The sequence below is a fragment of the Pelophylax lessonae genome (genome assembly GCF_965119305.1).
Source record: "Pelophylax lessonae genome assembly, chromosome: 12".
Lineage (NCBI taxonomy): Eukaryota > Metazoa > Chordata > Amphibia > Anura > Ranidae > Pelophylax > Pelophylax lessonae.
In genome coordinates this window covers 155,305,828-155,318,013 of record NC_138779.1, presented here as the reverse complement: position 1 = coordinate 155,318,013, position 12,186 = coordinate 155,305,828, and the positions used below count along the sequence as shown (strand labels likewise).

At 41.2% G+C, this 12,186-nt stretch overlaps 1 protein-coding gene across 1 annotated transcript in view; it reads left to right on the top strand.

The window, feature by feature from the left end:
- The window catches only part of LOC309568931 (uncharacterized protein), a gene marked incomplete at both ends in the record, with an annotated part of 42,701 nt that overhangs the window by 16,656 nt on the left and 13,859 nt on the right, over window positions 1-12,186 (top strand). The window contains one exon of the mRNA XM_082274700.1: window positions 11,353-11,955. Coding sequence (XP_082130826.1) covers window positions 11,353-11,955 — 603 coding nt within the window. The remainder of the gene's footprint in view (window positions 1-11,352; window positions 11,956-12,186) is intronic.

Genomic DNA, 12,186 nt, shown 5'->3' with positions numbered 1-12,186 from the left:
ATTTGTTTCAAATACAGACAGAAACAGACGGATTAATCAAATCAAAAACTAGAAAAAACAAAATGACAACTAAACAAATTAAGAAAACAAATCATTCTAACATAACAAATGTAACTAAATCCATTTTTTAACTTAACAAATCCATCCGAAACTAAACACATTTTTTCATTCTGCACATGTCTACTTTTGTCAGCCTTTCTCTCCTCCTCTGAGCTAAGACATACAATCGAGGCTAGAAATGCACACATTTTATTTACAGAAAGTGACATATAGTTTTGAGACCAAGGAGGGGGGCTGTCACGTACCTGATCTGAGGCCAAGGTGCTGAGAGGGCTCCCCTTGCGGCTAAGTGCCGTACACCCCTGAAGGTGGTACAGGAGGTGTAGCGCCCAAAGAAGCACAGGTTGCCAACAGGGTCCTGAAGAGCTGGGCCAGTGATCACCTGGTGGATGCTGGAGATGACAGGATACACAGCAATACAGATGTCTCTTGGGAGCTCCAGATGTACTTGGCAAACTTGTGCACACACGAAACAGTAGTAGAAAACAGGCTGAGGATCAAACACTGGTAATCAGTCCGGGGACAAGTCAGGTAGCAGAAACAGGAACTTACCTGAGGTCACAACAGAAAAGCAGGCAGGTAATAATAGCAAAGTCTGTAATATGAGCTGGGGTCATACACAGGAAGGCAGTCAGGTAAGTATTAGCAAAGTCCGTAAAGCAAGCCAAGGTCAGCCACACTGTGCAGATAATCTTGTATGTACCGTTTTTTGGGTGTCTGTCACTTTCAAGCTTACTATGGCAGATAGTAAGCACAAGATCATGACTATGTGGGCCTTGCCGGTTTACAATCAGCTAACAGCTTCAAGTAGCATTGCTTCCCTCAAGGTTCCTGACAAAAGAAAGCCCAGACCACTGTTCCCAGAGTTGCATCTCTCTTCAGAGGTTTCTTTAACCATTGGGGGGGGGGCATCTCCTCCTTATGAAGAGAGGAGTTTTCTGTTCTGCTACTATGTCTGAGTCTCCCCCTCAGGAGTCGGCCTCTGATTTTCTTCTAGCTGCAGCTTTTCTTCTAGCTTTTGACTGAAGAGGATGGAGATTGTGCCTGGTCTATTTATGAAGTCCTGGTACACCAGGAGTCTCAGTCTACTGACATATCTTCTGAACTTAAAGATGCCATTTTGGTTCTTATTGGTGAAGTGCACACAGGCCTTGACTTGGACAGCCTCCCAAAAGGCCAAAGGGAAGACAATTTTGTTCCCCTTTCCTTTGGTCTGTCTCAGTCAAACAGTACCCTGGCAGTGGCTTACATCGACTATCAGTGAGGAACCAGAAGTCTTTTGGCTCACAGAAGAGCAGATCGGATTCAGGTTTAAAAAGGACTTGCTTTGGTGACTCAGTGGAATCAGTTCAACTTGATATAAGCCTTTCCTCCTCTAAAACACCAAACTGGTTCAGGAGGATGTGATAGACCTCTTCATGCTTTTGGCAGATTCTCTGTGGAGCCCCTACAGATTGTTTGTCCTAAGGACTAGTTTACTCAGTTACTGACTTTAAAAGACTGGATGTTGAAGCCCAGTTTCTGCGGGATGGAGTCCTAGTGGATTCTGTCATCCCTACTTTCTTAAAAGATAGGAAATTGAATTCTCACAAATTTAACATTGCACTTGGAAAGTATATTTTCCTAGTGTGAAGCAAGGAATGTATATCCCAAGCAGTTTTATGTGGGATGGATCCTGCCTTTTCTTCAACTTGGTCTGAATCAATGTTTGGCCTTTAGGGATCATATCTTGACCTTAGCAGTTATTTTTTCAGAGAACACCTTCATCTCATTCATCAGTGAAGGCATTTGTACAGGGTGTCCCTTACATATGAGCTCCCCAGTGTCTCCATGGGAATTCAACCTGATCCTGCTGGTTCTTTAAAAACGGCCTCTGGGTTTTCCTTTATTTTTCCTTTCTTGCATGGTTGCCTTTATTGATGCCATCACTTCTGGGAGGTGGGTCCCTGAGATAATGGCCCTAAACATCTTCACAAGAACAAAGGTTGTTTTGAATTCCAGGATTGCTTTTCTTCCCAATGTGATTTCTTCCTCCCACCAGGGCATTGTTCTACCTTCTCTCTATCCTGCTCAGAAGCATCCTAAATAGATTTCCCTCTGTAGTTCTACCCCCACAGGAGCTGCTTAGTATGATGGGTCTTCTATTCACTGCCATGAATCTTTACCTGCTCAGTCCCCACTGACAAAGCTATGTAGCTTAAAGACTAACTCCAAATGCCAGGGGAAAAAATAGCAAATAAAGAAAACATAACATAATGTATACTGTGATACACGTCCTATTTTAATTGAAAAATTACCCTTCCTTTTCAATCTGCAGCCACTGTAATTTTCTGAAAATGTAATGCAATATGGCTACCTGGAGGAATTCTGTACACAGAATGTGTACAGAATGCCCCCCAGAAACATAATTTACTGCTTGTGTGATTGGCTCACTGGTTTTCCCAGGAGTCTGAACTAAGATACAAGTCAGATTTTAGGCATCCCCTGGAACAAAAGTGTAATTTTTGGTCAGATACTGCCAATAGGAACATGTCTAAAGGGATGCAGGCCCAGCAGCTTTCTTCATTAGTGTCCTGCAGTTGCACAGCTGATTGATAATTATTAGACTCACTTTACCACATGAGCACAGAGGAACAAACAAGAATTTCTTTAGAATAACAAAAGGTAGGAATCTGCAACAAAGTTTGTTAAAATCCTTGCAATAGAAACATAGAAACATAGAATGTGTCGGCAGATAAGAACCATTTGGCCCATCTAGTCTGCCCAATATATTTGAATCCTATGAATAGTCCCTGGCCCTATCTTATATGAAGGATAGCCTTATGCCTATCCCATGCATGCTTAACCTCCTTCACTGTATTTGCAGCTACCACTTCTGCAGGAAGGTTATTCCATGCATCCACTACTCTCTCAGTAAAGTAATACTTCCTCATATTACTTTTAAACCTTTGCCCCTCTAATTTAAAACTGTGTCCTCTTGTGGTAGTTTTTCTTCTTTTAAATATGCTCTCCTCCTTTACCGAGTTGATTCCCTTTATGTATTTAAAAGTTTCTATCATATCCCCTCTGTCTCTTCTTTCTTCCAAGCTATACATGTTAAGGTCCTTTAACCTTTCCTGGTAAGTTTTTTCCTGCAATCCATGTACTAGTTTAGTAGCTCTTCTCTGAACTCTCTCTAGAGTATCTATATCCTTCTGGAGATATGGCCTCCAGTACTGCGCACAATACTCCAAGTGAGGTCTCACCAGTGTTCTGTACAGCGGCATAAGCACTTCTCTCTTTCTACTGCTTATACCTCTCCCTATACATCCAAGCATTCTGCTGGCATTTCGTGCTGCTCTATTACATTGTCTTCCCACCTTTAAGTCTTCTGAAATAATTACTCCTAAATCCCTTTCCTCAGATACTGAGGTCAGGACTGTGTCAAATATTCTATATTCTGCCCTTGGGTTTTTACGCCCCAGGTGCATTATCTTGCACTTATCCACATTAAATTTCAGTTGCCAGAGTTCTGACCATTCTTCTAGTTTTCCTAAATCCTTTTCCATTTGGCGTTTCCCTCCAGGAACATCAACCCTGTTACATATCTTTGTGTCATCAGCAAAAAGACAAACCTTACCATCGAGGCCTTTTGCAATATCACAAAATTGGTCCCAGTACAGATCCCTGAGGTACCCCACTGGTAACATGACCTTGTTCTGAATGTTCTCCATTGACTACAACCCTCTGTTGTCTGTCACTCAGCCACTGCTTAATCCACTCAACAATATGGGAGTCCATGCTCAATGACTGCAGTTTATTGATAAGTCTTCTATGTGGGACAGTGTCAAAAGCCTTACTAAAATCTAGATATGCAATGTCTACTGCACCTCCACCGTCTATTATTTTAGTCACCCAGTCAAAAAAATCTATAAGATTTGTTTGACATGATCTCCCTGAAGTAAACCCATGTTGTTTTTCATCTTGCAATCCATGGGATTTAAGATGTTCCACAATCCTATCCTTTAATAGGGTTTCCATTAATTTGCCTACTATTGATGTCAAACTCACTGGTCTATAGTTGCTCGATTCCTCCCTACTACCTTTCTTGTGAATGGGCACGACATTTGCCAATTTCCAATCTTCTGGGACGACTCCTGTTACTAATGATTGGTTAAATAAATCTGTTAATGGTTTTGCCAGCTCACCACTAAGCTCTTTTAATAATTTTGGGTGTATCTCATCAGGACCCTGTGACTTATTTGTCTTCACTTTAGACAGCAATCTTAGAACGTCTTCCTCTGTAAAGACACATGCATCAAACAATTCATTAGTCATCCTTTCAAGTGGAGGTCCTTCTCCTTCTTTTTCTTCTGTAAAAACTGAACAGAAGTATTCATTAAGGCAGTCGGCTAGCCCTTTATTCTCTTCTACATACCTTCCGTCCTTTGTTTTTAATTTAGTTATTCTTTGTTTTAATTTCCTTTTTTCATTTATATATCTGAAGAATGTCTTATCCCCCTTTTTCATAGACTGAGCAAGTTTTTCTTCTGCCTGCGCTTTAGAAGTTCTTATAACTTGCTTGGCCTCTTTCTGCCTAATCTTGTAGATTTCCTTATCTTCATTGCTCTGGGTTTTTTTTATAATTACAAAATTCTAGCTTTTTATTTTTAATGATTTGGGCCACTTCTGCTGAGTACCACAGTGGTCTCTTCCTTTTTTTGCTTTTACTGACAAGTCTAATGCAATTTTCTGTTGCCTTCAATAATGCACCTTTTAAGTAGTCCCATTTCTCCTGGACTCCATGTAATCCGTTCCAGTCTGATAAGCAATGTACATAGATCACCCAGAAAAACAAAAGTGGAGTTGGGCTTTAATTGTTAATTTGTAATATGCTATCACTCTATTATAGCACCAAGAAAATGGACCACAAGCAATTTAGATAGTAATAAGTGAGTGTATTACATGAAGAGTGAGCAAATGCAATGCATAGAACAAATAAACAGGAAAACGAATATGTTAGATTAACTGACAGGCAGATTACCCTCACCTTTGGCCATTAACGTTTGCAAAAATAAGGCTTAGTGCACTCTATACATACAGCCCTAACAGCTGGTGGGTGTATATGTTACTGGCAAAGGGTACAGGTGACTGTAAAGTACCAGGCACCTAATTGTCAATGTTTAGTGATATGTGCTACACAGATATCAACTAATTACAATACCTTTGACAACAAATGATTACTGCGCTTGTGGTATATTGCAACAATTAAAAGCTGCACTACTCACATGCAATATTTTTCACAATAAAAGATTGTTACCAAAATAGTGTTGCATTAAATAAAAAAATCTAAAGTAATAAACAGTAAGTCCAAGTGTCATACTCATACACAAGTGAAAAACTCCAAAAGAGTTGTTATATAAATTAAAAAAAAAAGGAGGTCACAGCAGGCTACTGTGTCTCATCCACTCCTATTTCATCATAGAGAACCATATGGGCAGTTCAGAACCATCCACGGATGTGGTAACACTTCGCTAGCCTCAAGCCATCATATCGGGTGGTATGTACCCCCAATAAAGATAAACGCTAATAGTGTAAAACCTTAAGCTGCTTTTATTATAAATTATTGCACTTCCATGGTTCCAAATTTAATGTGGCATGAAACAAATCCAGTGCATAAGGTTGCGATCTCTTCCGGATAATCACGATAACGTGGACGTGTAACTATGCCCTACCGGTTTCGTCACAAGAGGACTTCTTCCGGGGGCATGAGTGTCACATCCTGTCATCGCAATATATAACTATTATCCCTGACCAAGCCTTGTCCTCACTTTCTAAGCTATGCGTTTTAGCAAAACACTCAAGTCTCACTCTCCTAATACAGGGACATCAAGCCTCGTTCTCAATGCAATATTATCGTTCTGTGCCACCAACTTATGAGGGCGGGGATGGTGAACGAGAGTCCCCGGAAAAATAATTGTTATTAATTCCAGTAAGCATAATCCCAACATTATCAGATATGATATAATTTCCAACCGCAGCTTAGAAAATGAAGGCGGGCGCACTGAATGAACATAAATAACAATTATACTGTATATACAATGGAGAAGGTAAAATTTATCAAATACACCACATTAAAAAGTAAAAATTAGAAATATAACAATAAAAAATATACTAAAAAAGAAACAAATTAATTGATTTTTTAATACAGATTTACTTGTAAAATCCATTTCTTGAAGTACATCACGGGACACAGAGCCATAAATCATAACATATGGGTTACATAGCCAGCTACAAATAGATTTTATGTAATCAAATCAGTCTCTACTCCTGTCTGTGTAGCATTATATACTGCTCAAAAAAATTAAAGGACCACTTTGAAAACACATCAGATCTCAATATGGAAAAATATTATGCTGGATATCTATACTGATATGGACTGGGTAATGTGTTAGGAAAGAAAAGATGACACATCATTTGATGGAAATGAAAATGATCAATCTACAGAGAGCTGAATTCAAAGACACACCGAAAATCAAAGTGAAAAATGATGCAGCAGGCTTGTCCATTTTGCTGAAATTTCATTTCAGCAACTCAAACTGGTACTCAGTAGTTTCAATGGCCCCCACGTGCTTCTATGCACGCCTGACATCATCAGGGCATGCACTTAATGAGACAACGGATGGTGTCCTGGGGTATTTCTTCCCAGATCTGGACCAGGACATCACTGAGCTCCTGAACAGACTGAGATGCAACCTGGCAGTTTTGGATGTCCCAGAGGTGTTCTATTGAAATTAGATCAGGCGAGTGTGGGGGCTATTCAATGGTATCAATTCCTTCATCATCCAGGAAGTGACTGTATACACTCGCCACATTAAGCTGGGCATTGTCGTGCACCAGGAGAAACCCAGGACCCACTGCACCAGCGTATGGTCTGACAATGGGTCCAAGGATTTCATCAAGATACCTAATGGTAGCCAGGGTGTCATTGTCTAGCCTGTATAGGTCTGTGCGTCCCTCCATTGATATACCTCCCCAGACCATCACTGACCCACCACCGAACCGGTCATGCTGAACGATGTTACAGGTAGCATAATGTTTTCCACAGCTTCTCCAGACCCTTTCACGTCTGCCAAATGTGCTCAGGGTGAACCTGCTCTCATCTGTGAAATGCACAGGGTGCCAGTGGTAGACTGGCCAATTCTGGTGTTCAATGGCAAATTCCAATAGAGCTCCATGGTGCCCAGCAGTGAGCACATGGCCCACTAGAGGATATTGGACTCTCAGGCCACCCTCATGGAGACTGTTTCTGATGAATATTCACACCTGTGGTCTGCTGGAGGTCATTTTGTAGGGTTCTTGCGGTGCTCATCCTGTTCCTCCTTGTCCAAAGGAGCAGATACCAGCCCTGATAATGGTTTAAGGACCTTTTACGGCCCTGTCTAGCTCTCTTAGAGTAACTGCCTGTCTCCTGGAATCTCCTCTATGGTCCTTAGACTGTGCTGAGAGACACAGCAAACCTTCTGGCAATGGCACTTATTGATGTACCATTCTGGAGGAGCTGGACTGCCTGTGCAACCTCTATAGGGTCCAAGTATTGCCTCATGCTACCAGTAGTGACACTGATCCTAGCAAAATGCACAAATTGTGAAAAACAGTCAGAAAAGAGGAGTAGGGAAAAAAAATTCAGTGGCCTCAAGCTGTAAAGCCATTGCTGTTTTGGAGGTTGTCTCATTGTTGCCCATTTAGTGCATCTGTTGTTAATTTCATTAACACCAAAGCAGCTGAAACTGATTAACAATACCCTCTGCTCCTTAACCGACCAGATCAACATCCTAGGAGTTTAATTGACTTGATGCTATACTCTGATTAAAAAGTGTTCCTTTAATTCTTTTGAGCAGTGTATAAGTAAAGGAAACAAAAAAAAAAAAAAAAAAAAAAACAGTCTCTCCCACAGATGAGCTAATAACACACCAATGTCATCAGCACAATCAGTATTAAAATATTATACATTTACTGTATATAGATCTTTTATTGTTAATCTTTATAGATCTGACATATTTCACAGTACAAAGAACACCAAACTCTGAACATCAGTTTCTCCACCAGTGAAGCTTATAATTCAATGTCTGCAGCATAGTCACACTCATTTATTATCATTCTTCCTTTATTTAGCTCTTTTTTCCTTAGCTGTAATTTATTTCCTAGGGTTGTTTTAAAAACACAGACAATTTTATGAGGGGTCTAAAAGTTATATTTGCATCAAGGCCTGCAGATATATTTGTCTGCCATTAGGTGCCAATCTCCAAAAGCTGCAGCTGATTATGAAATTTAGAGACACTTGGGAGTGACAACTTTAAAATATGTCAATGTTACCCTTTAGCCATTTTAATACTAATGAGCAGCAGTCTCAGCTTTTCCATGCAGTGAAGAAATGTTCACTATCTAAATAATGCATTTGGCTTCAGGATTAACTGTGACAGTTTGTGCTTTAGTTGAAAAAAGTCTATTGCAAATTGGCATTTTGCTGTATATTCAGACTCCTCATTATTAATACAAACTCAAATGCTTGCTAGTAATGAGGAAGAGAGCTTGGTATAAGAGCAGAATGCTACATATATGAATATTTGTATTTGACCTGCAGTGTCTGCCGTATGTGGCCAGTTCAGAAAACCGAACCTTGGATTCATTATGACTCTTCCACTTTTGCAGAAAGAACAGATTATGAATAGTAACAAAGACAGATTATTAATGCTTATATTATCTGGAGGATTATACTGTATACACTGTGAACTCATAACCTTCTTATTTGTAATGCATTATTAATGTTATTATTCTAGTGTTACATAATTGTTTTATAATGGAAAACACTACTAAGTTAAATGTACATTCAAAGAAGAAAAAAACACTGCGCTAGAGTGAGTGCCGGTTCACACTGATGCGCTTGCGATTGTAATGCGAATTTGCGGTGCGAGTTTACCTTGCGTTTTTCCATAGTACAGCGCGATTGCAATGCGAATCGCATTGCGTATAATCATGTTAATTAGCTCAGGTGCGATTTTTGCTCCAGCCAATCCAAATGAAATGGGTGTTAACTTCCGGTGGACTTCCTGGTCTTTATGAGGAGAGTACACCGTGGAGTGTGAGCTGTGGTTTTGTTTGGAGATTACGTTGTGGAGAGTGTGCTGTGTTTTGGTGTATTGCCACTATGTTTCATTTGCCTTTGGTCATGGCAGCAGTTGCTACTGCCACTGCTGCAGTCTTGATCAATAAGGACAGGAGGAGGAGAAGGATGAGGATGATGATGATGAGAAGACGAAGGTATTGGGTTCATCCCATAATTTCAAACAGGGAAGAGAGAGGTCAGTTCAATGTCCTCTATCATGATCTCCGGCAACATGAAGAGAAGTTTTTCAACTATACTCGGATGTCTGTTAATAGGTTAGTATGTGAGAGGGAGTCTCTCCTTCTTCTTCTCTCTTTTTGCTGCTTCCCTCTATATCTCTTTTTTCCCCATCTCTCTTTTTCCTCTCTCTCTGTTTTCACCTATATCTACCCCCGAATCATTCCTGAAGCTCCCCACGCCCCCCTTTTGCTTGCCACTTACGTGTGTTGTGTTTTTTTTTAGTTTTGACGAATTACTTGGGCTGCTCTTTTCACGTTTGGAGCGTCAGAACACCACCTTCCGGAACAGTGTTGTGCCTGCTGAAAGATTGCTTGTTACATTACGGTAAGTGTGATATATTTTGTGAAAAGTCATGTATTTCTTTTCTCCATAGTTAGCAATACAGTGAATGCAGACAGATATGATGGCAAAGTTGACTTCAAAAAAAGTTTTTATTTTTTTTTTATTTTGTTGCATGTAACAAGAACAAAGGAACAAAATACAGAAAAATTAGGTCAAAAAAGACAACTTAGGTCAACGTGGCAATACAGTGGCAAGTGTACTATAGATCCAAAAAATTTGGTGAACTCTCCAGATCAAGTGGTGTTGAAGAGCCTGAGGGTGTATGATCCACGGTGTTGGGATATAGCCATGGCACAAGCGGGGATGGAGTTCTATGTGACGGTCCACTTGGGGGCCTATATTGTGGATAGGGTGGAGGTATTTTTGGGGAAAATGCACTAGATTGTGATGGTGGTGGTGGTGGTCTGCTGGAGGGGGGGAAATGGGAAGAAGTGGAGACATCCGGTGTTCTAGTGTGGGGGGGGATTACAGAGGGAATTGGGGAAGGAATAGGATATGGGATTTGGGATCTAGGGGTCTCATGGATGCTCCGATATTGGTCAAAACTTGACGGATAAGGGTTTGTTGGAATGGCAGAATGACTGGGTGTGAAATGAGGGGACCATGGAGTGTCTTGCGGTAACTGTCGTGGTACAGAGAACGAATGTATGCAGTTTTGTACCGCCATTCTCATGTCGAAATACCTTTCAGACGGGACCTCTTTGAGAAGAGGCACCAAGTTATGAGCAAATAGTGTGTGAGGACATTTATGTGCATCTAGTTGCTGGCTGATGCCTGACATAATGTCCACTAAGTGCTTTGTCTGCTCGTCTTCCGCCTCAGCAGTTGCCCTGCTGACTCTCCTCCTGTGGGATGTAGAGCCTCGACTTTGAGGCCTGGTGGAAGGCGTGGAAACGTCAGTTTCCTCAAACTCCTGTTCTGGTTCTTGAGCGGATCCTGACTCATCCAAACTCTGTGACTCGTTAGGAATATTTGAACTACTATTCGAACATGCAAATGCGACGCCTTCTTCCTCATCAACTTGAGCTGCATGCTCCTCCTCCTCCCCTTCCTCCTGCACATTCTCCACCTCCTCCCAACTTGCTTGTGTGCTGCAATGACAAACATGAAACAACTTTTCATCATCCGCTCCAATATATAATTTGAATGATAGGTGGGGATTGGAAGGTGAGGGGGTTGGGGGTGGGGTGAAGAGGGAGGGGGAAGGAAGGATGGGTTAATAGTGAAAGAGAATTTGACAATAAACTTACTTCCGCATTTCTAGAACCGGTAGCAGAAAATCCAGACATCTGGCAAAGGCATAGGGACGCTTAGGGGGGGCACCGGATCCACTTCTCGCCTCACGTTCTAGTCTCTTGTACCTTTGCAGGGTATCCTTGAGGCTACGCCATCTTGTTCGTATTAGTAATTCTGTAAGAGAAAAACATGACTAATAATAACTTTCTGTTTTTTATTTCAGGTACCTTGGAACTGGTAATTCTTTTGCAAGCCTGCATTACGAGTTCAAATTGGGGAAATCTACTGTGAGCACAATTGTTCGTGATACCTGTATTGCCATCTGGGAGGTCCTAAGAGATGTGGTGATGAGAAAACCAACCAAAGAGGAGTGGATCTCTGTAGCTGATCTTTTTTGGCAACGCTGCAACTTCCCTAATTGTGTCGGTGCTATAGATGGCAAGCACATTAGGATTGTGAGACCAGTTGGTAGCGGCACCAAATATTTCAATTACAAAAAATATTTTTCTTTGGTTTTGCTGGCAGTGGCGGATGCAAACTACTCATTCATCTACATAGATGTTGGTTCATATGGGAGCAGTTCCGACTCCAGTATTTTTTCCCACTCCAGTTTTGGAAAAATGCTGCGTGAAAAAAGCCTGGACCTCCCACATGAAAGACCACTGCCTGGAACATCTCAGCAAAGCCTCCCATTTGTTTTTGTTGGTGATGAGGCTTTTGCACTTTCGGAACACCTGCTTCGCCCGTATGCTAATCGCTCACTGACTGTTGAAAAGAGAGTGTTTAACTACAGGCTCACAAGAGCGCGCAGAGTTGTGGAGTGCAGTTTTGGTATTCTGGCAAATAAGTGGCGCTTTCTACACACGCCACTGACTCTAACCACGGATAACGCCATAATTGCCGTCAAAGCTGCCTGTGTACTCCACAACTTTGTAAGATCGCGAGATGGATACCTCTTCGAGGACTCCCTGATGGATGATATGGAAGGCGCAGAGTGGATCCACACCAGGGGAAACTACAGAGGGGCCAACATCAGGGAGAATTTCACTGACTACTTTATGAGTCCTGCTGGTCAAGTGCCATGGCAGCTTGATTCCATACAATAAAGAGTATTAATTAATTTTTACTGTACTTTGTTTCAATAAATAAACTATTGTTCAAAT